General features: G+C 45.4%; 1 protein-coding gene across 5 annotated transcripts in view; it reads right to left on the bottom strand.

Annotated features, from left to right (window-relative positions):
• Positions 1-27525, bottom strand: part of METTL15 (methyltransferase 15, mitochondrial 12S rRNA N4-cytidine) — a 203283-nt gene that overhangs the window by 136202 nt on the left and 39556 nt on the right. For 3 of the 5 annotated variants that reach the window (XM_083164227.1, XM_083164225.1, XM_083164224.1), the window contains exon 2: positions 15608-15794. The exons of 1 other annotated variant lie outside the window; for it this stretch is intronic. In XM_083164227.1, coding sequence (XP_083020353.1) covers positions 15608-15790 — 183 coding nt within the window. In that variant the 5' untranslated portion in view covers positions 15791-15794. Of the gene's footprint in view, positions 1-15607; positions 15795-25264; positions 25398-27525 lie in introns of all 5 variants that reach the window. One more of the 5 variants, XM_083164226.1, reaches the window with a different exon arrangement.

Below are 27525 nucleotides of genomic sequence, written 5' to 3'. Positions count from 1 at the left end.
GTGCATGGCCTACATCACAAAAGGTACCAGGAAAGACTAAAATATCTTAATATGTATACTTTAGAGCAGAGAAGGGAAAGGGGGGACATGATAGAAACTTTCAAATATATCAAGGGTTTTAACAAGGTACAGGTGGGAGACATTCTTCACAGGAAGAGGAGCAACAGAACACGAGGACATGCACTGAAACTAGAGGGAGGAAGATTCAGGGGAAATGTGAGGAAGAATTACTTCACAGAAAGAGTAGTAGATAAGTGGAATAGCCTTCCATCAGAGGTGGTAGAGGCAAATACAGTAGTACAATGTAAACATGCTTGGGATAGGCATATTGATATCCTTACAAAAAAATAAGGATCAAATATGGTTTGAGGTAACATGTTTAAAAAAAGGGGCAGACTAGATGGGCCAAGTGGTTCTTATCTGCCGTCAAATTCTATGTTTCTATGTTTCTAATCCCACAATGTCCAGGAGAATTATACATATCTGGTATTTGTCCCTAACTCATATTTACCTCTTCTCCCCATATGTTGGCTAATTCCAGAACATTGCTCCTGGGAACCTTGAAGAGTAGGTAAGACGCCAACCCTTAGTACTGCCTGATGGTACCTACTCCCATGTGTAGCAGACTGTCCAGGTATCTAGTGGATGCCATTCATGCTAAATTGGGTAATCATGGCCTCACCCCATAAGTTGTATTCCAGGAATCACAATGTTGCCTAGCAGCGAGGGGGGCAAAGGTGATGCAAAAGGTGAGCCAATTAACGGTTACCCCTTCCTCAAAGAAACATGTCAAGTGATCTACTGACTGCTTTCAGATGATCTGCAATATCAATTAGATAGATCTCCTTGGACCCAAATGCAAAAACAGCCACCTATTGTAGCATCCAACAAGGCACGCTAAGCCCAGGAGGCTTTCATACAGCACTCTGTAGCCATTAGTGCAGCCAACAACCCGCCGCAATGCGATTCCTTAGGGGGAAAGGACAAATCCGCTCCAGCCAGCAGAAACAAAAAGTTCCAGAGGTTTCTGATACAAATCAACTGGTTTTATTTATGGTGTGTGCCGTGTCCGACCTGTAATATATGTTTATTTCAGCCAAATATTGCTACTAAAGAGCTGCAAACTACTCCATATATGGTATTTTTGTATGTTAAACTGAAGTTGTGCTGACGCGTTTTGAGCTTACCAGCTCTTCCTCAAGGCTATGTACGCCCTTGAGGAAGAGCTGGTTTACCATTGGACCAGGGACCTACCGAGCCTCAGCCTTTGGAGCCTAGCAGGGTGCATGCTTATTCCGGAGGCACTCTGCATTTATTCCGCTTGTGGCTCCACTTCTAGGTCTGGGTAAGGCGCAACCCTGTCTTTTTAACTAATCGGATGTTTTCCGTCCATCCAGTTTCATGTTTTTTATACAAATAATTTTTATAGGTGTGAATAGCAGAACGCCTGTGGTCCTTACACAATCCATTTACTTACTCCATATATTGTGCCTGCTTTGATACATATGTATTCCACCTGAACATTGCTGCAAATCAATGTTGCATAGTGTGCAAACACTGTTCCATATACACTCTGGACTCACATACTATTGGACATTTTAGAAGAATTGCCATGATAGTCCCCTACTGATACTTATCCTATTTACAGACATGTCCTCATACATTGTTACTGAAGTCAGGGCAAAGAGCCCCTCTTGGCCAGGTGTGACGACAGCTTTGCCGAGCCCCCATAATGGAAGGGGAGGTAAAGGTATAGCGAGAAACCCCGCCCCTTAGGAAATGTATGTACACCTGCAAAGGGGCCGACCTCACTGCACCAGTCCCCAATGTGGTGGGTGGTAGAGGTGGAAGCTGTCGCAGCCGGTAGGTGTGGTCACTCCCCCAGCACAATAGACCAGGGAAGATAGGACTGACTGCCTGCTTCTGCCGCTCTTACCAGCAGTTACTCCTCTCTCCTTTCCCAAAGTGGAAGGGGGTGAACTGAGACCCAGACCCTCGCCAGGCCCCTCCAACATACCTGGACCGAGGGAAGAAGTACCCACCCCCACCCTCTCTACAATGTAGCCGGTGCAGCTTCTCCAGTACAAGTTCTGTTCTGCTCCATGTACAGACTCGATCTGGTTGGGAGGGAGGGCGGCTGACATCATCAGCGGCCTCGCTCTCCCCGCGGTCATCACCTTGGTCATCGCAGTGCTGCACACCGGGGGGGGGATCCATTTGATGGCGAGTTTTCCGAATGGATATCCCCCTGTGGACACATTTGCAGCCTTGCATAGGGGTGGGGAGACATTCTGGCGGGGGTTGTTTACCTGATCGCTCGGCTGTGAAGAATCATAGTCCACCGATCAGTTCTGAATCAGGCCCAATGTCACCTGCACAGCATACACGTGTTGCAGCAAAGTCTCCTGATGCATCCTAGTAGCATCACGTTGTGACTAAGTTGCATTTTTCGACTAATAGACACCCAACACTATCAGACCTGGGAGCTAACTCACGGCAAGAATCCTAAGCTGCGTGGAGTCTAAGGAGGTGATTCTGGTTGCTTCTTCTTTAAAGGACAAAACCATTACACTGCAATTTAGATATCATTTTGAACACACCCCACCCAAATCTAACTCTCTCTTCACATGTTACATCTGCCCCACCTGCAGTGCAGCATGGTTTTGACCATTAAAGAAAGAGTTTGCTTTTGAAAAAAAATGAGAAATCACCCCCTAAATTTATGAGGTGCAGTTTAAAACAGCAAGGTTATAGACTACAATCAATAAAATATGTACATTACGCATTGATAGTCATACCTCCCCAATTTCCATGGTGGTGTAGCGAGATGTAGCCGCACATATGAAATTTGGGGGCGTGGTCTCACAAGAGGCCACGCCCTGTTTAGCCTCAGGTGCCCCTCTGCCTGCAGGGAATAGACGCTGCGCACATCTATTCACCGCTGCCCAGTGGGTGGCAGCAGGGACTCCCAACTGCCCACCCCCTCCGCCATGGGACTGTTGGCCCCGGGCGGGACGCAGCAATGTCCTAAAAAAAGTCAGGACATTCCCGTGGAAAGCAGGACAGTTGGGAGCTACGATGTGGGTGACCACCTATAAAACAAACCTTTCTTTTAACTGTGGAAAAGACTAAAAATTTGTTTGCATGATAGCACTAAATTAACATGGAAATTCACACAATTGTATAAAGGTCAATGAACTACACCCTTGAGACACAGCTCACAATTAGGAATGTATTTTATGCACCATTACAGTTAGATTAGTCCCACAGGGACAGTCTCATTGTCGGGCTTACTCCTAATTATTACAGCACATTTAGTATCATCTGTGAAAGAACATCCGTAGTACCATCATAAGGTACATGTTATCTGTTGTAAAACGTTCAGACTGCAAGGAAAAACAAATGTAACCTCAAATAAGATCACTATATATGTGTGTGTGTGTGTGTGTGTGTGTGTGTGTGTGTTGTATATGCAATTGCAATTGTGTGTGTGTGTGTGTGTTGTATATGCAATTGCTACGCCTAAAGAAACACGAAATTGACTTTTTACTGCATGGAGTGTCACTCTCGGATTATTTCCAAGATAAATTAACACGAGAGGCTTCCGCATCAAGAACGTGCCCACCATAAACAGACACAATGTGGAGTTCTGCAGAAGGTGGGCAGTACACACCACGACGACCCGCTCACGATGCACATTGTGAGCGGGTCGTCAGTGTTTCTTCAGACCCGCTCACAATGATGCGGGGGGGCACGACCCGCTCACGATGTGCACCGTGAGCGGGTCCTATCCCATGGCGACCCACACCCGGCAGTATGGTCGTTATTCAGATCCTACCTGCAGCAGGTAGGATCTGAATAACGACCGACCCGCGGAACCGCGCATCGGATCGGTATCGGTCCACACCAGGATAGAAAAGGGCCCAATCACCACACAATCTACATCCAATTGGTCGGAATTGGATCTAGATTGAAGGGATCGGGCCCTAGTCGTCCTGGTGTGTACCAGGCATAAAGCATCTTTAGATCTCATGCTCCTCGTGATTGAGGAATTAGGCCGTGAGCCGAAAATTGTCAAGGACAAGATCAACAGTTTTGAGCATCTACACCTTGCAACCATCTATGGCAATTCAGACCAGGATTGGATACAGAAATTAAATGTTCAAGTGGCCAAGTATCGAGCAGATCTGATCAAGTTCAAGAGAGACAAAGTTATTACTGTCCAAAAGGACTACGCTGAAAACCGGGTCTACGATTGGGGTGACAACCCATCTCACAGACAACAACCCTCCAGAGATCGCAGGCATCCCAGAAATTGGAGACAGCAAAACCTGGAAACTGACAATTCGGCCACATGCTCGGCCAGTGAAACTGACTAACCGCAAGTGAAAGCTACAAATTCCTCTGGTAAACCCCTTTAAGGGCAAAAACCAGGGCCCGTCTGGGAACCCTAGAACCAGGACTCGGAGAGGGCGGCAGTGGCAGATGATCCACAAAGGGCAAAAAGGACAAGAAGCCCTAGTGTTCAACCTCTCATCCAGGGCGCTCTCAGAAACCGAAGTATCAGTCCTGAACAGGGGCCTCTCTTTTGTGCCGACCAATAGACATAAGTTCTCAAGTAAGATCGAAAATGCATAAGTTCGGCCACGCCCTGCGGGTTAAGGACCACTTTGGGGAATCCATCACTGTACCCGTATTCCTGCCCCCCGCTATCCGCACCAGGTCCTTGTTTGACCCCCCCTTCTTCCAATGCCACCATCAAGAACTATAACCGCATTTTGGACAGAAAAGCATGCTCTGACCCAGGAATTGGGATACATGGACGCAGCAACATGTCCAAAGCAGAATTTCAAGCACTCAATAAATTGAGTAAATATGAAGATATTGTGATACGAGCAGCCGATAAGGGCAGAGCGGTTGTAATCATGGACCTGACCTTCTATAAAGAGGACATTTATAAACAATTGTCGGACACATCCATCTACCGCAAACTTGAGAGGGACCCCACAAGTGACTAAGAAAGAACATGACCAGATATTAATGTCCGCTGTAAAAGACAATATTATAACTAACCACTGCAGAGAAGTGCTCACGGTAGCCAATCCCATCATCCCCCTACTATATACATTACCGAAATTACATAAAAATGCCCAGCGCCCCCCGGGATGCCCCATCATCTCGGCCAGGGGATCACTGTATTATTCGATCTCCCAATATTTAGATGCATTTCTGCAACCGGTGGTGCAAAAACAAGCATACCTTAAGGACACAGCCAGCTTGATCCTTAAATTACAAGCTCTCCCACCGTTACCTACCAACAGCACTTTGTGCACCATGGACGTAGTGAGCCTATACGCTAACATACCCCATGATAGAGATTTGCAAGCAGCCCGTAGGCTGATCATAGCCAGTAACAGCTATAAGGGTCCACAGGTCACTTTCGATCTACAACTACTTGAAGTCACCCTTACTCACAATTATTTCCTCTTCAATGGGGAATTTTTCCTCCAGAGGAAAGGGTGTGCTATGGGAAGTTGCGTTGCTCCAACTTATGCAAATGCCTTTATGTTGGAGGTTGAGAAGGATCTTATATTATCTCAGAATAACATCTAGAAGCACTTAGCATTATACCAACGCTATATTGATGATGTCCTGCTGATCTGGACGGTGCCACTGGAGCTGCTCAGGAACACCTTAGATCGCCTCAACCTGGCTGATGAGAATATCAAATTCACCTTTGAATACAGCACAGAAGCCATACACTATGGGGTGGCAACCACCCTATACCAGAAGCCAACCGATCGCAATACCCTCCTAGCAGCATCGAGTCATCACCCACCCTCGTTGAAAAAAGGCCTCCCATACTCTCAACTGTTAAAGGTTTGCCGCATCTGCAGCTCAGACACGGATGCCACCATCAAAATGAAACAGATGTCCAACAGATTTGTACAAAGAGGTTACGATCCAGCGCAGCTGCGCACAGCCATGAACCGTGCGCTTGCAACCCCTAGATCAGATACCTTTAAACCACCAACGGCGAAAACCATACCGGTGGGTCACATTCACCTTGTGAACACTTTATCCACATATAGCAACAATATCGTCAGCACAGCCAGACCGTTCTGGCCGATGATATCGCAATATCCAGGGCTGCCCCAGCTACGCTCATCCACCATCATGCCTTGCTACAAAGAGGTCGTATGGGACTTCCTGGTCAAAAGCGACATCTCCCTCTTACAGCAGAACACCGCCGGGCATTTCTTGACTAGGAAACCTGGCAACTACTGCAGTGTCGGCTGTGCTACTTGTCGGCATTTTGAGGTGCTAGCAACTTTCAAACATCCTCAGACAGGCAACAGTATTAAAATTAAACAAGTACTGCTTTGCAGCAGCAGATTCGTGGTGTATGTCATCAGGTGCCCCTGTGGGCTATTGTATGTCGGGAAGACAACCAGAACATTTAAAGAACGGATGGCAGCCCACCGCTCCTCGATTAAATTGGCCCTTGAAGGGGCAGTGTTGGACCAGCCAGTTGCCCGATATGTGAAGGATTTGAAGCATTCTCTACCCACACTTCGTTATTGGATGGTTGAGCACGTCCGCCCACTTACCAGAGGGGGTGATAGAAATAAACTTTTGCTACAACGCGAGGCATTTTGGATTTTCCACCTTAATTCAATAGCTCCGTCTGGACTCAATGAATACCTGTCGCTTGGTTGCCCTCAATACCTTGATTTCCCTAATTCAATGCTCTGATTTCCCTTAATTGTGTCATTTCCTCCTTAATTGGTCATTTTGCAATTATCATGGTCATTGTTTATTTGTCTACACTCAATTGCCTTGTTATTATGTTGAGCTCTCCCATGATATGCTTTATCTATGCTTGTTTCTTTATGTGCTGTGCATACAGTTCTCCAGTTATCTTATTTTCTGCACTCTTTGTTTTCTTTTTTTACACATCTATTCAATTTGCTTATGCAGGTTACCATGGCAACCCACCTCGGCTGATGCGGGACGCACTGATGACGTCAGCACTTCTCGCCGGGCCAGGGGAGCGTGGGAACTGCAGCACGGGTGTCGGTGTTGGGAAGCTTATTTAGGTAAGTTCTTTGTTTGCATTTATTGTACTCTGACGAAGGAATTAAATTTCCGAAACGGTTAGCACTAGCTGATCACTTCTCAGCTCTTTCTTTGCTTGCATCAAGTCCCTATTCAAGTGCCACCAACACAGGTGATAACAATCAGAAATGAAGAGGAAAGTCCAGGAGCAGAGCACTGTGTCCCTCTTGGAATGGGTCATGTTGGGAGCTAAGTCGGTATATAGTATTTTCCCTGTGTGGGGGTGATAAGTATATAGTATCTGGAGTGTGTGAGCATCATAGGTATATAGTTTAAAAGTGATAGGTATTTTAAGTTTAATTAAGGTATGTCAGGGTGATACTGTAAGTATACCATCGATGGCAAAGACACAGATGGCCATCCCTACACAGTGTAAAGCACACACGCCCACACTCCATTATAATGACTCCTGGCCGCAACTCTAACCAGTGGTAGGAGTAGCTGACTCACGCCCACCCTCCTTGACTCCTGCGCTGCCATGTTGCATGTTCCCCCACTGCCAAAACACACACACACAGTGGCTGAAATCTAATCTCCATGGTGACAACTTGTGACTGCAGACACCCTTAATGGTGGAAACACAAAACTCCAGCCCCCACCACCCTACCCAGATGTAATTCTAGAGTTTCCAAAGCTTGGGGCCGATTCTGGTACACTTGGAGAGAACCAAATTTGGTCCCTGTCACGAGGGTTGGTGATTTACAATGCCGCCAGGCCGTTTGCAGCAGGGAGGGCACATTTACCGAGTCAACTAGAATCCCCCCCATGTTCCAAATTCTGGGCCCAGACTGTACAAGGGTTTTGCAATAAATTTTGGGATTCTCAGTGCATAGGTAGAGTAGACACAATCTGGTCAAGTCTGGGAGATCTTGAGTGGCAATGAATCTGCGATCTATAGTTTTGACCCGAAGACCAAACAAGACCAAACTACCCCTGTTGGAGAAGAGTTCCAACGTGAGCGCAGCATGAACAAGCATATAGTGGCGGTTTCTGTGCCAAGGCTCAACATGTAGCCACCATATCACTCATTCAACATCCGTCCAAGAACTTGCGCTTGTGGTGCCCTGTTCAATCACAAAAATGAATCTGCCCATAAGTCCAGGAAATTGGTATATTTTCGGGCCCATTAAAGCATCCAGGAGCTTGGTAGAGTCCAGGCCTGGCCCGTGCATTTTCCGATTTGTTTTGAGCCACTGAGCGCATAGAAGACATACTTTCTTCGGTCTGATCCAGTTGCTTCACCAAGTGGTTTGGGAACATGCAACTTTGCCTAGACTTCTCTGGTGAATGCTTTCAGAAAAATGTGATGTTCACTTTGTTTGTACATATGCTTTTTGTGCATCCGGAAACTTATTGCAGATCCCGCATACAGAACAGACGTGTGCGTGTGTTTGTGTGTAGATTTCTGAAAATGATAAGTGTGCACATCCAATGTAACATATAGAGGTTTGCCTGGTCAACATGCAAACAAAAAGCAGGTACAGGTTGAGTATCCCTTATCCAAAATGCTCGGGACCAGAAGAATTTTGGATAACGGATTATTCCGTATTTTGTAATATATTTATCTTTGAACGAGGTATCTTGAATTTATGTCGTATAAACACATCAAACACATGAAATACACACAAATATACTTTATTTGTGCATGAAACAAGGTTTTAAAAAAAACTAAACAAAATTTTGTACAATATCAGAAACTGAATTTGAATGCCAAGCAATCACGTCCTTGCACATATTTAGTGCCAGTTATATGTTATTTCCCCTATAATGCCAGTTACAGATGTTGCCAGTAGGTTTTAAGCAAAAAATACAAAATAAAAGTACATTTTGAAGACTATGGTTTTTGGAATAATTTGGATAAGGGATATTTGGATAAGGGATACTCAACCTGTAGTAAAATGAACCTATTTTCATACATGGCACTCGGAAGGAAGGGGCTGTGGAAGTTTGCACAAACACCTAAGGGCTAGTAGAAAGGCTGAAGCAGCTGACAGCAACACACAAAGCTTTGCTGGCATATCAACAATCTCTTATGACACTCAGACTAAATAGCAAGTGCGCTCTTGATGCAAGTGACACATCTCAAAAGCAAACAATGCACATATGGAGGGGTTTGATTATTTTACTGAGAGGAGATAATAGCCATGAGAATGGTAACACTTCCGAGGGTATAAAGGCAAAGGTGCATTTTTAGAACAAAGATAAGTCTCCTTTAATTAGTTCCTGTTGATCAATTTACAGTGTCTAGATAAACAGTCAATAGGTCTAGCCCAAAAGGTCGACAGGGTCAAACGGTCTACAGGATCAAAAGGCAGACATTAATAAAACGTAGACACATTACAAGGTTGTCATGGGTTTTTCATGATTTTTTGCATTCGAACTATTCAATGTCAGTGACGTTTTTCTGACTGTCAAATAGATTGACAGTTGGCAATCCATACATTGGCAAAAACTGCCCACCGATAGTCAAAAACGGCAGCGGATTCAACAATCCAGCGGCTGTTTGTGACAACGAAGATTACAACTTTAACAAAGCTGAATCTGCATTAGTGAGTCCCAGCCGGGATTAATTACTGGTCGATATCGCCACCTGCCCGAAATATCGGCCTATTGTATCTACAAAGGTATGCGGAACTCTAAAATGTTTGGTTTTTAGATTTCTTTAAATATATGGATAAAAATGGATTTAAAAAAAAACCCCAGCTTTGGACCTGTTTTTTCTCCTACAGTATTTATAACATTTCCATTCAATTTTGACCAACTCACAAAATGGACAAGACCAATATCGGCAGCGAGCTGGCTACCTGCAGTGGCACAAACACGTGCCAGTTGGAAAGAACAGAGTGAATCTCGGAAACATAGCAGCACAGCAGTATGTAGGATGTAAGACTAAGAAACTCTACAATCCTATAGAATGTTTCCATTAATCAAGAAATATATCAGAAGCCCGAGGCTAGGACAGGCGATTCAGTAATTACATGATGATAGGATTTGAAGGTTACATGAGGAATATATGATATGACGATACCTCTGTATATGTGGAGAAGCTGCAGGAAATGGGACCTGCGTATATGAGAGGCTGGTGATGGATAGCCCTGAAAGATAACGAAGTGCGTCAACAACCCAATACATTTTTATATTAAACCCTGCTTCTCAATCACACAATTGATGATTACTGTATCAGACTGAGTCACAGTAGGTGTCAATATAAGCGTGATTGTTTTAAGCCTGTCCTGATGTTGACTCACCTTCATAACCAATGAGTTTCTTGGAATATAGAAAAATTTTCGGTACTTGTTTCCTAGCAGGGCGCCCACTAAGCTATTTGCTTAGTGGGCTGTTCTGCGCAGTAGAATCGCATCGCACCGCATGGCTTTTTGTGCCTTGCGATGCGATCTCAGTAGTTAATTTAGTTAATTTACTCACTGCACCCTGAGTGAAATCGCATCGCACATCGCATGGCCCTTTTTTGTGGTGTGAGATGTGATATGAGATCTCAGTAGTTCATATGGTAAAACCAGGGCTGTGGAGTCGGTAGATAAATGTTCCGACTCCGACTCCTCATACTTCTGACGGCGACTCCTCGACTCCGACTCCTCTGTATTAATATGCGAATGTATTTGATACATTACTTGAAGGAAAGAAAGGTAACATACATATTATTACTACAGAAACTAGAGGCTGGGAAGCCAACAGTCTACTGTATTGAACAGTTTAAGCAAAGGACAAACACATTGAAAACAAAGTTTTATTAATTTTTTTATTAATTAATTAAAATGGCTGGGTAGTAGCAGTAGGCATAAACATCAGGAACAGGAACTTTACCAGTTCAAAGATAATAACCACATTATTTGGTTGTTTTGGGAACAAAAACAATAGGAAAGGTTCAGAAGTGTGGAGCATGAGTTCCGCATGCTTTGTGACGACAACAAAAATCAACGAGCCACAATCTCCGCTGGTTTGCTTGCTCGTCACCGTTCAATTCATGGACACAAGGAACGATTTCTTTACCGATTCGTTACTGGCGACGAAAAATGGTGCCTGTACCGCCGCCGCTTGCCACGCTTCAGGGTGACGTGGAGAGTGGTGCTGTTTTACCATATTAACTACTTAGATCGCATATCACACATCTCACGCCACAAAAAAGGGCCATGCGATGCGATTTCACTCAGGGTGCAGTGAATAAATTAATTAAATTAACTACTGAGTGTATGTAGGAAATCTGGGTGCCCTGCTAGGAAACAAGTACCGATTTTTCCTGTCCATGGCATTTGCAAGAGAAACTGAAAGCAGAAGATGTGGTCATATACCACTTTACCTGACTAACTTCCTTCAAGGAGCTTTTGCACATATTAAGATGTGTGCCTTTTGGGAAGAAATACAGTACATTACATAGTACTTAAACCTAGGATCAAATATTTATCCAATTGCAAAATGCTGCAAACCTTTGCATCCTTCTCTTAAGCATAAAAGAGCACCTGATCTACAAGTCGAGTGAATTTAGCAGAATCACCTAGTTTCATCTCCTTCTTCAGCTTCTTCAGCTGCTTTGCCAGTAGTTTAATTAAGCGTATGACCAACTCACTTCATTGGCTACCGTTTCAAAAGGTTTCAGTAGCACCACTGTGCTGTAATTCAGCAATCCATACAAGCCATCCATACACATCAAGTGTATTCGCAGGTGGGTAACCTAGCGCTCACCTCTTATGTAACACAATGGTATGTGTGGTAGGTGTGGAATGAGAGAATAGACACGAAATATTCCTTTAAGAGGTTTATTGTATATACACAAAATGATAAGTATAGATAAAAGGCAATAAGGGTCCGTCTGACCAAACCAGAAGCTGCTGCAGGTTTGGTCAGACGGACCCTTATTGCCTTTTATCTATACTTATCATTTTGTGTATATACAATAAACCTCTTAAAGGAATATTTCGTGTCTATTCTCTCATTCCACACCTACCACACATACCATTGTGTTACATAAGAGGTGAGCGCTAGGTTACCCACCTGCGAATACACTTTACGTTTGGGAGTTTGGACCACTCCAGCCCAGCAGCCCCCTCGCTACAAAAGGTATTTAGCGCGAGCACTGACCCCCAATTCTAATCCATACACATCAAGCAATGAGATTAATGTGTATGGATGGCTTGTAGCTGTTTCTCCAATCGCTGAAAGGTATAATGTGTGCAATACCACCAGGTTCCTACCTCTAGCTTCAGATGGTGGCATGGCAAATTTAATTTCTTGCAACCACTGTAATTCTCGAATGTGTTTGCTGAATGCTGAAAATTGGGCAACCATTTCATGGGCCACAGACAGCATCTCCTACATGCACTGGCCATTTTCTTTAGAAGTTCTGTACCTTTAAGTTTATTGAGCACACAAAACATAGTATGCGCTATAATCCACCCAGTCATAAGGCTTGTATGATGTTATTTGTGTTACTGGAAATTATAAATCTGGAGGAAAGAGCTGGGGTAAGACATCTCTGAGTTTTCCCAGCAGAGGCACCAGTATACCCCTTAGTGAAGCCAGGGTACTCGTGTAGTTTCACGGCGCCGTGCTACTTCCGGGTTGTACGCTTGGCAAACTATCTAAAATAAAGTTACTTAACTCCATGCTAATGTGGATAGTTCATACCCCCACTATCCACGTTGGCATGGAATTGATTTTAGATAGCGTGGCGAGCGGAGCGAGCCCCGCAAGGGGACTCAGACACATGGCGCCATGCTGACTCCATTAAACTACAGAAGTACCGAAGCCAGTACTACAGACAGTGTGTGAATGAGTTGGCATTGTGTGTTAGATACTGCTGCCACTGTGGATGATACACCAATCCAATAGACTGTTAGTCATGTAGTCAATCTGTGCCGCTATTTCCACCGGTAGAAATAGCGGCACTTGCCTATTCAATGCTGTCATTTCCGACAGCACAATAGACTTTCAGATTTGGCTTTTTTTAAAGCCGAATCGGATTTGTTGATTCCGACAATTAATTTCCGTTTGTGACAGAACGCGGTCGTTTCGACATACTGAATACAGAATGTCCAGTTACAGATGGAACAGTGAATGCGACTGACGGTAACGTCCCGAGAGTCAGGTTCAGGATAAATACCCCTCGTAAGCTTTTGTCTGTACACATATCATTAGTTAATTGGATAATTAGTACAACGGCATTTTGTAAGCAAATAATAACTTTTTGTTGAATGTCCCGGTACAGGTGAGGAATTGCTGCTCTGGTAAAACAGAATTGGGATGGAATTTAATATCGTGGATAATGACCTCAACCCAGATACAGTGATGGTAGATTTTGGACGTCGATTTAATGCTAACATAACAGTCATAGCTTCAGTGGTCCGCTTTGTAACAGGATGGCAGCTGTCACTCTTGTACCCCATGCAAAAGATTGTCTCACAGACAATTTTTGTGGGAAAGTACTAGACTTCATCTTTGTCCAATTCTGAGATGAAGATTCACCCAAAGCAGCGAGGAATCTTTTTGCTTTTGCACATACCGCAGCGACACGGCAGATGCACACACCGCCGCGGCACCGCAGGTGCACACACCGCAGCGACACGGCAGGTGCACACACCGCAGCGACAAGGCAGGTGCACACACCGCAGCGACACGGCAAGTGCACACACCGCAGCGACACGGCAAGTGCACACACCGCAGCGACGCAGCGATGTAACATCTTTTGAGAGTTAGATTTGTGTGAGTTATTTTGTATCTGTGCAGGGTACTGGCGGCTTTATTTTTACACTGCCATTAAGATTTCAGTTTCAACACACCCCACCCACATCTAACTCTCTCTGCACCGGTTACATCTGCCCCACCTGCAGTGCACATGGTTTTGTCCATTTTCCAAACAAATTTGTACTGCGATCAGATCTGAATAAGGGCCTATATATAATGACTGTACCTGTATATTACATCCTGGATACAGTGACTGCGATCAGATCTGAATAAGGGCCTTAGTGGGAAGACCTGAGTCAGGACTCTGTTCCACTCGTAGCTCTCAAGTTTGTCTATGTTTTAATTTCTCCAAACCCAATGCATACATCTTTACGTTCATCCTCAGAAATCCCCCCAATCTCTGCAATGTATTGATAATTAGGAGCTGCAGTAAGAAAAAATGCAATGCCTCCTGCCATAGGTCACTGGAGGTCCTAAAAAAGAGGGGGTGTGGACGGTGCATTACCCACCGGTGCCAGTTGTGGATTTACCATAGATGCAGGTGCTGAACAAGTTCTCTCTCAGCTCAGTGTACATAACAAATGGAAATCTAAAACCTGTCTAACAGAAATGTCAATAATGCTGCTTTCAGACCGCAAAACTGGCTTTGACCCTGTATTTGGAAACGTTTTCAAAAACGGGTCTGCCAGGTAAAACCGCTTTCACACCGCATCTCTTAAACGGTATATTACCGTTTAAGTGCGTTTTTTTTTACACTGGCAGACCCATTTTTGGAAACTTTCCAAAAACAGGGTCAAAGCCAGTCTTCAGCGCACGCCGCCCCCGCCCTCCCTTCCCCGGGGGTTAACACCCCCAAATCCCCCCCCACCCCAGGGCTAACAACCCCCCCCCCCCCCCCCTGTGCAGCCGGTACCTCCATTGCGTGATCCGGAACTGCAGTTGGTCGGGGAAGCACTTATGAAAAAAAGCGTCTTTCTTATAAGAAAAGTGACTTTCGGAAAATGTCTGCCCCCATACGAAAGACAGTTTTTTAAAACAGGTTTTCCTATGGGGCAGCCATTTTCTGAAAGACGCTTTTTTTTCCATAAGTGCTTCCCCGACCATACTTCACTGCCGGGATCCACAACGAAGGTACCGGCTGCACGGCGGGTGTCGACACACGCGTCGCGTGGGGGGGTGTCAACACATGCGCGGGGGCGACACGTGCGGGGGGGCGGCTCCAGTGCTGCGAATATTTAATGAGTGCTCATTAAATATTCGCTGCTCTGAATTTAGGACCCAGCTCATTGGCTGGGTCCTAAATACCGTTTCAGACCCGATTTTGATGCAAAAATACCGGGTCTGAAACGGGTAGGACCCTCCATTTTAACCGTTTTACAAAATCGGCTTATGTAAAACGGTTAAGGGGTCCTGCACCTTTCAGACCGCACAGATTACCGTTTTAAAACGGTAAAAAAACGGCAATATACCGTTTACAAAGTGCGGTCTGAAAGGGGCATTAAAGAAACACATTGTAGCACAATTTGGGGTCTAGTTTGTTACTATGGGCCAGATGCACTAAGCTTCAAAAGTGATAAAATAAAGAGCGATAAACCACCAGCCAATCAGCTCCTACCTGCCATGTCCCAGGCTGTGTTTGAAAATGTCAGGCAGTAGCTGATTGGCTGGCTGTTTATCACTATTTATTGAATCACTTTTGAAGCTTAGTGCATCTGGTCTATATCACTAACAGAAGATGATGCAACAAATCTTTCACCGGATACAAAAGGAGAGAACCAGACCAACTAACCTGTCCGTCTGTTGGGCACAAGCAGCGGAGAACCTCATCAACCATTACTGGTACGTGGATGGCTCTTTCACTCTGTGCTTCTGGCGACACCAACGTATGCTGTAACCTCCTCATCTCCACAATGGTGCAGCTGGGGAATCTGCCAAGCTTTCTACAAATCGCTGGTCTTAGTGAGGAAAGCATTGTACTGCAGGAAGCAAGAATAGGACACAGTAAGTACAAGCCCTCGCATTCATGGAAACGGTTTGTGTTCATCCTGGACTGAGAACAGTAGTTTCAAAACAATAAAGTGGGACTAAATCACCAAAACTTGACTTACAAACCAGACTGTTCTTGAAGAACCACAGCAAACAGCGACACCCCAGGCAGAAAGGAGGAACTGCAAGGATTTTACAAGGAGCAGGGTGCTAGAATGAACACTAAAGTGGTAGCGCTTAACACAGTAAGATCAAGAAATAGAGCGCTCTCGTGTTGTGTTGCATTCACACAACTTGTCCAGGACGGAGGGAGAGGGAGAAACTTTAGTGACCACTATTCAACCGAGACCAATGCAATACCGATAAAATACAGTATTGTTTTGCTCACTATAAAATACAGGGTTACGGTATAGATGTCTAGGTCAACAGTCTCTAGCCACACTAAAGATGTGACAGTGACTAGGGTTAGGGTTAAAAAGGGTTGACATACCTTAAGTAGACACTGCCAAAATGTCAACATAAGCTTACGGTCGACATAGGCAAGGTCAACAGTGACAAGGTCAACATGAGTTGACCTCATGTTGACCAAACTTTCTAGTAACTAACAAAGAATACAGCGATATTCTATCACTCTGTGCCTCCACAATGCTGCTATGTATGTGCTGTCTGCTGACTACAGAAGTGATGTGATGGGTTATGGTAAATTAGGCTCCTCCCATCACTCTGTGCCTCCACAATGCTGCCATGTATGTGCTGTCTGCTGACTACACGTGTGATGTGATGGGTTATGGTATATTAGACCCCTCCCATCACTCTGTGCCTCCACAATGCTGCCATGTATGTGCTGTCTGCTGACTACACGTGTGATGTGATTGGCTATGGTATATTAGACTCCTCCCATCACTCTGTGCCTCCACAGTGCTGCCAAGTATGTGCTGTCTGCTGACTACACGTGTGATGTGATTGGCTATGGTATATTAGACTCCTCCCATCACTCTGTGCCTCCACAGTGCTGCCAAGTATGTGCTGTCTGCTGACTACACGTGTGGTGTGCTGTGATGGGTTATGGTATATTAGACTCCTCCCATCACTCTGTGCCCCCACAATGCTGCCATGTATGTGCTGTCTGCCGACTACACGTGTGATGTGATGGGTTATGGTATATCAGACTCCTCCCATCACTCTGTACCCCCACAATGCTGCCGTGTATGTGCTGTCTGCTGACTACACGTGTGACGTGATGACCTTCTGCAGTAAATTGCTGGGGTCCTGTCATTTTTATTGTCTGATGGGGTCCAAGACCAAAATAGTTTGACGAACCCGGCCCTATACCATAAACTATACAGTAAACACACAGCTATAATATTTTGCAATGGGATTTTGTGTCAGAGCACGATTTACGTTTTTATATCTATAGTGTAGTTTTCTTTCTTCACTCAGGCAAAAACTTATTCAATTGCATTATTCCATCAATCAGACTAAACATGTTGGGTTTCAATTAGTGGTTAAGCAAAAACGGCACAGTGTCGGGATCAAGAATATCATTTCAGCAAGCCCCATCTGATAGGGAATAGGTTAAAAAAAGCCAGCACATAAATAGGCTAATAAATTAAATTACCAAAGAAAAGTTAACAGCAGAAATTCAATTATACATTTACAATTAGGATTTAACAGTAGACAGTGAGTCATCTTTCTCTTTCATTTGAGAATATGTAGCTAGGGGATATGCATATTTTTAAAGCAATATAAGAAACTAGCAGTAAAGGATAATTACCATTAGCCCGGAGAGGTTACACAAGAACTCTTGACTTATATAATGCGCTCTTGGTACCTTAAGCCTTGTTTTGCACATGTGCAGAGGTAAAAACAGGTCTCTTGTGACATCATATTAATGACTTCACTGCACAGGTTTATTTAGGCTTTGCCTAAGCTACAGATAATTAGCAATAAAGCTTGCCCATCATGTGGGCGAGGGTGGGCTGCTATAGACTTATCTGATCGCTGGGGTACAGGCTTGGAAGTTGGTGCATTTGTGCAGAGAGCTGAAATTTACTTACAGTATAGGGGCATTAACTCGGGTGCATGTCCTGCTACAGGGGGGATGCGCCATCTATGGGGGTATTCAATATTGATGGGTTTTACAACCAATCGAAAATATCAGATTATTACCTGGTAATATGCTTTCCTCTACTCCACCATGGCAGTCATGACCGATGGGTTCCTCCCCTCTGGGTAGTGCTTCCGAAAGAAAGACACCAGCCCCTATAAGAAGGTACCTCCTCCCGGCTCCAGTGTTTTTGTATTCTCTATCTTCAACATAAACATAGTTAATCCACATAGCACATCATTACAATAAACGAGGGCCGGGAATATATGATGCCATGGTGGAGTAGAGGAAAGCATATTACCAGGTAATAATCTGATATTTCCTCTACCTCCCCCATGGCAGCCATGACCTATGGGGCATACCCTAGCAGTTAATTCACTTGGGAGGGTTACATACTTACAAACCAAAGTTAACAGCGCTCCTGGCTTCAAATTTAAAGGGTACTCTTTACCTAGAACGGCGCCCGCGATTAGCATCGCGGGCAAAAATCGCGGGCATCGCGGGTACATAAAAAACGGGTGCAACGCGATGCCCGCGATTTTCCCATAGGGATCAATGTTAAAAGTCAGATTGGACGCGATTTTAGTGTTAAATGCCTCAATGCCCGCGATTTTTACATAGGAAACAATGTTAAATGGGCCACAGAGCCCTAATAGTCCCCCTGAAGTCTTAAATGGCCCCCACAATTTTTAACGCCACCCCACGATCAACGTGAACCCGAAGCGTGGCGAGCGCAGCGAGCCCGCGAGGGGCGGCGGCACGCGTCCTCCGACCTTTTCATTCCCCTACTATCCACGTCGGCGTGGAGTTGAGAATAGAATAGTGTGGCGAGCGCAGCGAGCCACCGAGCCCGAAGCGTGGCGAGCCCCGCGAGGGGACGTGGATACCTTCACAGTTATACGCGTCCCCTCGCGGGCTTCACAGGTGTCCGTGGCGACGCGGACACCTGTGAAGCCCGCGAGGGGACGCGTTTACCTGTGAAGGTATCCGCGTCCGCTCGCCACGCTTCGGGCTCGGTGGCTCGCTGCGCTCGCCACACTATTCTATTCTCAACTCCACGCCGACGTGGATAGTGGGGGTATGAAAAGGTCGGAGGACGCGTACCGCCGCCCCTCGCGGGCTCGCTGCGCTCGCCACGCTTCGGGTTGACGTTGATCGTGGGGTGCCGTTAAAAATTGTGGGGGCCATTTCAGACTTCAGGGGGACTATTAGGGCTCTGTGGCCCATTTAACATTGTTTCCTATGGAAAAATCGCGGCCATTGAGGCATTGAACACTAAAATCGCGTCCAATCTGACTTTTAACATTGGTCCCTATGGGAAATTGCGGCCATCACGGGCATCGCATCGCACCCGTTTTTTAGTGCATTCGATGGTCGCGATGGGCGCCGTTCTAGGTAAAGAGTACCATTTAAAGTAACATCGGGTATGTTCCCCTTTTCTTCTCTTCTCCTTTTTTTTCTTCATATTACTGCACTAAGGACCTTCCTCCCGTATTTAGCATCGGATGAGGACATAACATCAAATCGGTAATGTTTGTCGCAAAAGTGTGTATTGACGCCCATCCTGCGGCCTTGCACAGTTCCAATACTAAAGCGGATCCTTTCTCCAGGACGACGCCACCGCCCTTGTGGAATGAGCCTTCAGCCCCTTCGGTGGCTCTCTCCGTCTCAGCTCATAAGCTTTATGAAGCCGCTGACCAGGAGAAAGGCGGGGAAATGCGTCATCACACGTCACTACCCACTTCCGCAAACAAGCAAACCACGTGAGCCGAGGAGACCTTTGCCGGAGCAGGGAGTCCTAGAGAGGGCTGCATTATCGGGAAGTCCAGCAGCCGGGGACCCGCTCCAGGCCAGTGAACTCTCACCCAAAAGTGGATTACAAATCGCTACCTACTGCCTGCATCCAAATGGAAGCCTAAGTATTATTTCAAAAATTACCCTATGCAATTATGCTTGAATGAATGGGCATTCGCAGTTTTAATTACACAACTGAGCATTTTGAAGGCTGCTCCATAACCAAGCTGTCTGTGTGACTGACTAATATGCTTGCTATTTAAATTAACATCAGTGTGCCTACAGTGAGACTCTGGGAGTAGTTACCCCTGAATATATCACTTAAAGTTGACGGAAAGTTACCAAGCCTCAGGTTCACATCACACAGTAGCCCAATTGGGTATTTATAAATATATGCCTAATAACCATTGGATTCCAGTCATATATGCTGCAGCTTAGTGATTTAGTTTTTAATTGTATTTTTACTGTCAAAAATTAATTGTTGTGCACATTTAATTTTCTTTGTGTATTTTAAATAAATTTATACTTTCTGATACTAATAGTGTAGTCTATTAGCGCCGTTTACCTTTGTGTATACGTTTTTTAACAATACAGGCCTTGATCCATCATGCCATTGTAGAATTTGAGGCCATTTGGCCTTTATTTCTGCCTTCAGTCAGCACAAAGCTTTTTAGACTTTTGAATATCCTTTGTCCTCTGCACATAAGTCCTTAGAGCCATTACCAAGCCTATGTAAGTGTATGTACCGCCTCCTTTGCATTTGCCGGAACGGCACATAAGGATGGCAAAACAATTTCTTGATTTTTGTGAAAATCCAACACTACTTTCGGCAGCAATTGGGGATTAGTGCGTAGCACCACCCTATCCTAAAAAAAAAAAAAATGTAAAAAAGGTTCCTCAGCCCACAGTGCCTGAAACTCAGACACTCTCCTTGCAGAGGTTATTGCTACCTAAAAAGCAATCTTCTATGAAAGTAGTTTCAGTGTGACTTAAAAAGGTGCCTCCGTCAGCACCCCCAAAACTAGATTTAGATCCCAAGGTGTTAGAGGTGTCCGGAACCTTAGTCTTCTAACCGCTGTGCCTGACGTACTTGGCCTTGAACTAGGAGGTCGGGTGTTGAAGGTAGCGTCTACGGGCCGTCTACCGCCATCTGTAGCACTGTGGCGAACCATGCTCTCCGTGGCCAGTATAGAAGTATTATTATGACCTTCGTTCTTTCTCCTTGGATCTTCCTTAACAACCATGGAATAACGGAATTTGGGGGGGGAACATATGCCCGTGACATTTTTCATGTCGCTGTAAGCGCATCCACCTGTTCTGCTTGTGGGTCTTCTAACCGAGAGAAGAACACTGGCACCTTCCTCTTTTTGGCCGTAGCCACCTGCGGCTGCCCCCATTTTTGTAATAACTTCTGGAAAGTTTCTTCATTGAGAGACCACTTGCCTGGCATACAACTTTTCCTGCTTAGTTCGTCCGCCATTTGATTCTCTTTTCCTGCTAAGAATACTGCCATAATGTTGTGTACGCAATATTCTGCCCAGTACAACAGTTCTGTTGTTACTTCCATAAGACGGCGGCTCCTTGTTCCACCATGTCGAATTAATGTAGGACACTACGGCCTGATTGTCCGACCTTATAATCACTTCTCTGCTTTCTAACCGGTCCTGAAATTGACGACATGTCATGACTACAGCCTTCATTTCTCTCAGGTTGGAATGCGCCTCTTGCCATCCTGTTGACCATTCCCCTCGTGCTATTTCCTGACCGCAGGTTGCTCCCCAGCCTGTCTGGCTGGCATCTGTAGTCACGATGACCTGTTTTACTGTTGCAAACGACTTTCCTCCTTCCAGTCGCACTTCGTCCGACCACCAGTCCAAATCTGACTTTGCGGACTCCTCTGGGTAAGATTTTTGCTGTTTTTGTCCCACAGGGACAGGAAACAGCTTTGAAGTTTCCTTGTGTGGAACCTTGCCCATGTAACTGTATCCAAAGCAGCCGCATTCTTCTTAGCCACCTTATCTTGAGGCAACCATACTGACTTGCAGCCAGAAATTTTCATAATGAAGTCATCTAGTTGTTTTCCAAATAGATAGTCTTCCTGGAACGGTAGGGACAACAACTTATTTTTTTGATTGTGCGTCCGCTGTCCATGGATTTAACCATAGAGCCCATCGGACAGCTGCCGTGGTAGCCCCTGCTCTGGCTGCTAAGTGAACAGCATCCATAGATGCTTCACACATAAACACTTACAGCTAACTGTATATCTTGAATGACTTTGAGCAACTCTGACCTCTTGATCCCATCCAAGACATCTCCTTCTAGTTGCTGACACCAACCCCTCAAAACATGAGAAGTCACTGCCATAGCGGCTGCCGGCTTCAGAGATGCCCCTGTAGTCACATGCTGCTTGAATTCTAATTCAATTCTTCGTTCCATCTGGTCTTTGAATATATTGGTATCCTCATACGGCAATGTGGTCTTTTTAGACAAACGCGCTATGGCCGCGTCCACTCTTGGTGCCTCCTCCCACGTTAGTACCCGCTCCTTATCAAAAGGGTACATTTTGCAAATTCAACCAGGTATCGTTACCCTCTTATCTGGGTGTTTCCATTCTTCTGCCATAACACTCTTCAAAGTCTAAAATAATGGAAATGATTTACCCTTTCTATTGCTGTCTTTAAACAGTAGTTCTTGTAAATTGAGATCCTCCTGCGGATCTTCAATATTTAGGGCTTTATGGATAAGGCCCAATAAATTGTATCATATCAGGATTTAAGCCAGCTTCCGACTTATCCTGCAATTGCTCCTCCTCATTATCCAGGTCCTGACCCAGCATCTGAACACTGCTTGACTCCTCCACTGAGTCTTCAGAGCCCTCACTTAACACTATGTGCTTTCTCTTAGCTCTCATTTTGCTCAAGTCATTCTTGGTGACAAAATTGTCAGCCAACGCTGTTTTCAGCATGTCTACCAAATTGGTCATCTGTGCAAAAGGTATTTGCTGGGTGGTCTTACATGCCTCACACAGGTTGCCCACGTGCTTATCAGGTAGCATCTTATTGCATATAGTACAGTGGTGGCCAACCTGTGGCTCTTGAGCCTCATGCGGCTCTTCCCCTTGTAAAGTGCGGCTCCTGCTCCCACTGCTGCCCACCGTCTGTCCCAGTCCCTCCTGCTGCCGGTTCCCTGAATCCCTTCTCCTTCTGAGGGGAGGAGAGCGCGCATCGCGCATCTCTTACCCCTTACTGTGCATCCTTGTGACTGGGCCGTCCGCCAATCAGAGCTCGTAGGCCTGCAGCCAATCAGGAGCCGGCCAGCGAGCTTTGATTGGTGGGCGGCCCAGTCACAGGGAAGTGAGGGGGAAGGAGACGCGCGGTGTGCTGTGCTCTCCTCCCATCGGTGACATGACAGGAGGACTGCAGGGGGGCGCCAGACCGTCCTCTCCCCGCCTGGCAGCAGCAGCAACAATGGTGAGTGCTGCTGCTGGGAAATTTGCACTGTGGGGGCATAGCAGTTTGTGGCACTGTGGGGGCATACCAGCTTTTTGGCACTGTGGGGGCATACCCGGCACCATGTGGTGCATACCTGGCACCGTGGGGGGCATATGTGTATCTGGCACTATTGGGGCCATATGTATATATGGCACTGCACTATTGGAGGCATATTTGTATCACACCCACCCAAGGGGTCAAAATAGACTACGCCCCTTTTTTTGGCGCATGCACCTTTGGCGCGCGCATGATGTTGGCTCTTTAGCTTGACTACCGATATTTTTCGGCTCTTTACCTCTTACCGGTTGGCCACCCCTGATATAGTACATTTAGCCATATGAGCCCTCTTTTGCTTGGCTTTAAGAACCTTGTCCTTGCTGTTCTCTGACCTACACAATGTAGCAAAAAAAAAAAAAAAATTTAAAAAAAATTGTGTCCAAAATAAAAACAACTTAATAGTGAGAAAAAAACCACCACCTAACAAAAATTTTCCTCCTCCATTGTATCGGCGGTACCCACTGATAAAAACATACACATATCCATAAGAATCCATCCAGTGACATATAAAACCAGAAAAAAAAACACCCCCTGGTTATTACCTGGCCTATCCTGTCAGAATCCAGCCACAGACACTGTTGACTAATGTACCCTGGATGCCTCCAGACCAATCCTGTACATAGCAGACTGAAATATGAACAACCAGACCAAACCAGCGTTGGTAAAATAGTGGAGAAACATATCTGCTCAACGTCCATGATCTGCAGTCCGACTCCTGATGCCCAGTGCTGCTTCCGGCGTCCGTCCGCTAGCCACCGCTGCTGCCTCCAGCAGATCCACGCCAAGCAGTACTGAGGCTCAGACGCCCTCCTTGGCTGGAAGTGTTTATGCACCAGCGTCGTGCACCACCGATGACATCCGCCCGCTCCTTCCACAGATGAACGCAGGCAAAGGCATGCTGCGGCAGAACTCTCTCCTGCGCCACCATTGCACACATGCCTGTGGATGCCACCGCCTTAGCTGCCCCCCTGGGGTCCACATGCAGCACGGAGACCACTCCAGCCTCCAGAGGGCCATATCCTCACCTCCTGCTGGGAAGCCAAAAGCTGCGGCAGAGGACACCTGACAGATCTTCACAGGGTAAGCAATATACAATACCCGGAAAAGGAAAAAAGACACTGGAGACAGGAGGAGGTACCTTCTTATAGGGGCTGGTGTTTTTCTTTCTTTTCCGAAGCACTACCCAGAGGGAAGGAACGCAAAAGGTCATGGCTGCCATGGGGGAGGCAGAGGAAAATCAGCAATTTTCGTCTGTTTTAGGGTGAATTGAATGCACCCTATTCAATTGTTTCACTGGTATAAAAATCCGGCACGTTCAAAAACCACGTGGATTGGCAAATTCACCACCGATCCATGTGTTTTCGGGTCCATTCGTGCCCAAAAGAATGAAAAGGCCTGTGGTGTCAACTTTTGATGACTACCATATTTTGCAGGACGGACACTGGTTCTCTGTGAATGAGGCTAACCCAGGATTAACCCAGTTCAAAGCCTCAGCATGAAGGGGGGTATAGGAGCTTGAACCCAAGTCAAGCCCGGGTACCAAAATCCTGGAAAAAGCAGATTCCAAGCCCTGAATTTTGTCTGGTATAATACCCCAGTAAATACATAGGTACTCTTCAGCATGGATTTAACCTGAACTCCAGCTCAGAAGACCCCTTTTCATGCTACACCGTGGACCCAGGGTTTTTCTTTTATAAAAACATTGTCATCCCTGCAATGTGCCATAGCATCTCACAGAGCCTCCTTGAGTAGAGGGTAAGGGGGAGAGTAGTGTTCATTCTAGCACCCGCCATCTTTGAAAACCCATGCAGTTCCTCTTCCCTGCCTGGGGTGTCGCTGTCTGCTGTAGTGCTTCTAGCACAGTGTGGTCTGTAAATCAGCACTGATATGCAAACCAGACCTGTGCTGGAAACACCACAGCAGGCAGCGACACCCCAAGCAGGGAAGAGGAATTGGGTTTTCAAAGATAGCGGGTGCTAGAATGAACACTAGAGAGGGTAAGTACACTTACCATTGGCGGAATTCTGTTCATTAGGATCCACCATCGGTCTTCTGATCTCTAATATCTGGACCGCTGGACGCGCATACTGAATCCTTAAAACGTGTTCCTCAGGACTCCGAGCAAGTCACATTTTGGAGGTCACCTAGCAAGTGCACAGGTGAAGTCATTACTCACTTACAAAGTTTACGAGGTCAACAGATGAAGCTAATTATTGCACTTGTGATTCCATAAGGAGACTGGAAAACATGTACTGTGTGGGGTCCTGGGGTGCGACTTTAAGAACTTCTTATTTAACCCAGCAGTGCTCAAACTATGGGTTACGACACCAAAAAGGATCCCGACCATCAAGACTCCATGTTGCTGACCATCAGGCTATTGACTCCTCCCAGCCAGTGATCCAAGGAGTCTGAAATATCAGCTGAATTGTAAGTTACTTCAGACTCCCTGGATCACTGGCTAACAGATATGGGGAGCCATCGGGGAGCTCCCCCCACACCAGGGCTCTGCCTCTTGTTCAGCCCAGCCCCTTGTTGGGGTACTGTAATAATTGTTACTGTCTAATGGGTCCCAGGGAACTTCCGATTTAACCCATAGGTTCTCAACCTCGCAAGCTAGACCCCAAACAGCGAAAATAAAATGTCATCCTCCTCATAGCATCACAAGCGCAATATTTAACTCTGCCAGCGTATGTTCTGAAAGAGTCAAAATTACACTGGTGCACTTGCCAGGTGATCTGGAAAACATGGCCTGTTTGTGGTCCTCAGGACCACAGATTTAACCCATCTTTTTACTTTTGAGAGAAAATCCTTTGAAAAACGATAAGCTGCATACACACTGCGTGATATATCGTTACGGATATATAGTGCAAATCACTCAGTGTGTACCCAATATATCGTTAACAATGCTTCCACACATCATTAACGACTGTCTGTAAAAGCAGCTCAATCTGATAATATCATCAGAGACTGAATTGATGGAGCAGGGGGGTGGGTGATGTCATTGATCGATATTGTTCACGATGTCAGTGTGTATGCAATACATCATTATTCCACAGCACCACAGATATAGTTAACAATATCAGCCTTGTTGGGAATCGCCAAGTGTACCCAGCTGTCAATCAGAACTGTGGTAGGAATAATTGGTAATGTGATACAGTAGAATAAAAATATATATAGGGCACACCAAGCACAATGAGTAGAGGACACGCTGTGAGTGAATGTAAAAAGCTCTTTATATATATAGACAAAAATTAAATTATAAGAATAAGGTGGGTAATAAACTAAAATTGGAATATAATTAACATTTATACACATACATATAGGACCACAAATAATATGCTAAAATTGGAGGTGGGTAATCAACTGAAATTGGAGTATAATGGACACAATTGCATATGTTAATACACAGCAAAATTTACTAATATCTGGACCAGTATAGTAAGCATAAAAATAGCAGACTTGGTGAATTTCATAAACCACAGTAAGCTGGCGTTACAGGAACCCCGCAGACAGTACACAGCCAGTGGCCAGACTACTCCTCCGCTACTCCTTGATAGAAGGATACGCAAACCGCTCACTTACACCCCACTCGTAAGTACTGTGGATATTTCAAATTAAGAGGAGTACTCATAAATGAAAAGCCTAATCAAGGGGTACGGGAGAGAATAAAGGTTGGGAACCACAGCTCTTGATCTTTACATGGTTCCTCATTATGTACTATTTGTCTAGAACAGAGTTTCTCAAACTCGGTCCTCAGGACCCCACACAGTTCACGTTTTCCAGGCCACCCGACAGGTGCACTCATTAATGACAGACGATTTTAAAAGATCCACAGGTGGTGCTAATTATATCATGTGATTCTGTGAGGAGACCCGCAAAACAAGCACCACGTGGGGTCCTGAAGTCCGAGTTTGAGAACCTGTGGATTAGAAGCCGTAAATGTGTACAAGCCGTAGCACCATACATCACTGCTCTAACATATAAAAATAACTTTCATTTGCCAACTGACACAAAGTCTCTGGCCAGACGATATCCTAGACGAGGAATCCACAAATTGAAAATATTATATTTAAATGTAAGCAAACCGAAAAAATCAAACTTGGCTTCAGTTTCCAAGTTCCCAATCTGGTTGCCGTATTAATCAGCCCTCCAATTACCCAGCATCAAACAGAACGTCAAGGCAACTAGCAGACAAATGGATTCATGAGACGGAGAATGGATTTTCTGGCGCTACGTGACTCACTGCCTAGCAGTAAAGCAAAGTCACACCTT

This window comes from Crinia signifera, chromosome 11 (genome assembly GCF_055691185.1).
Source record: "Crinia signifera chromosome 11, ASM5569118v1, whole genome shotgun sequence".
Taxonomy (NCBI): Eukaryota; Metazoa; Chordata; class Amphibia; order Anura; family Myobatrachidae; genus Crinia; species Crinia signifera.
Note: the sequence above shows the minus strand (reverse complement) of the source record. Positions and strands in the feature narration are given on the sequence as shown.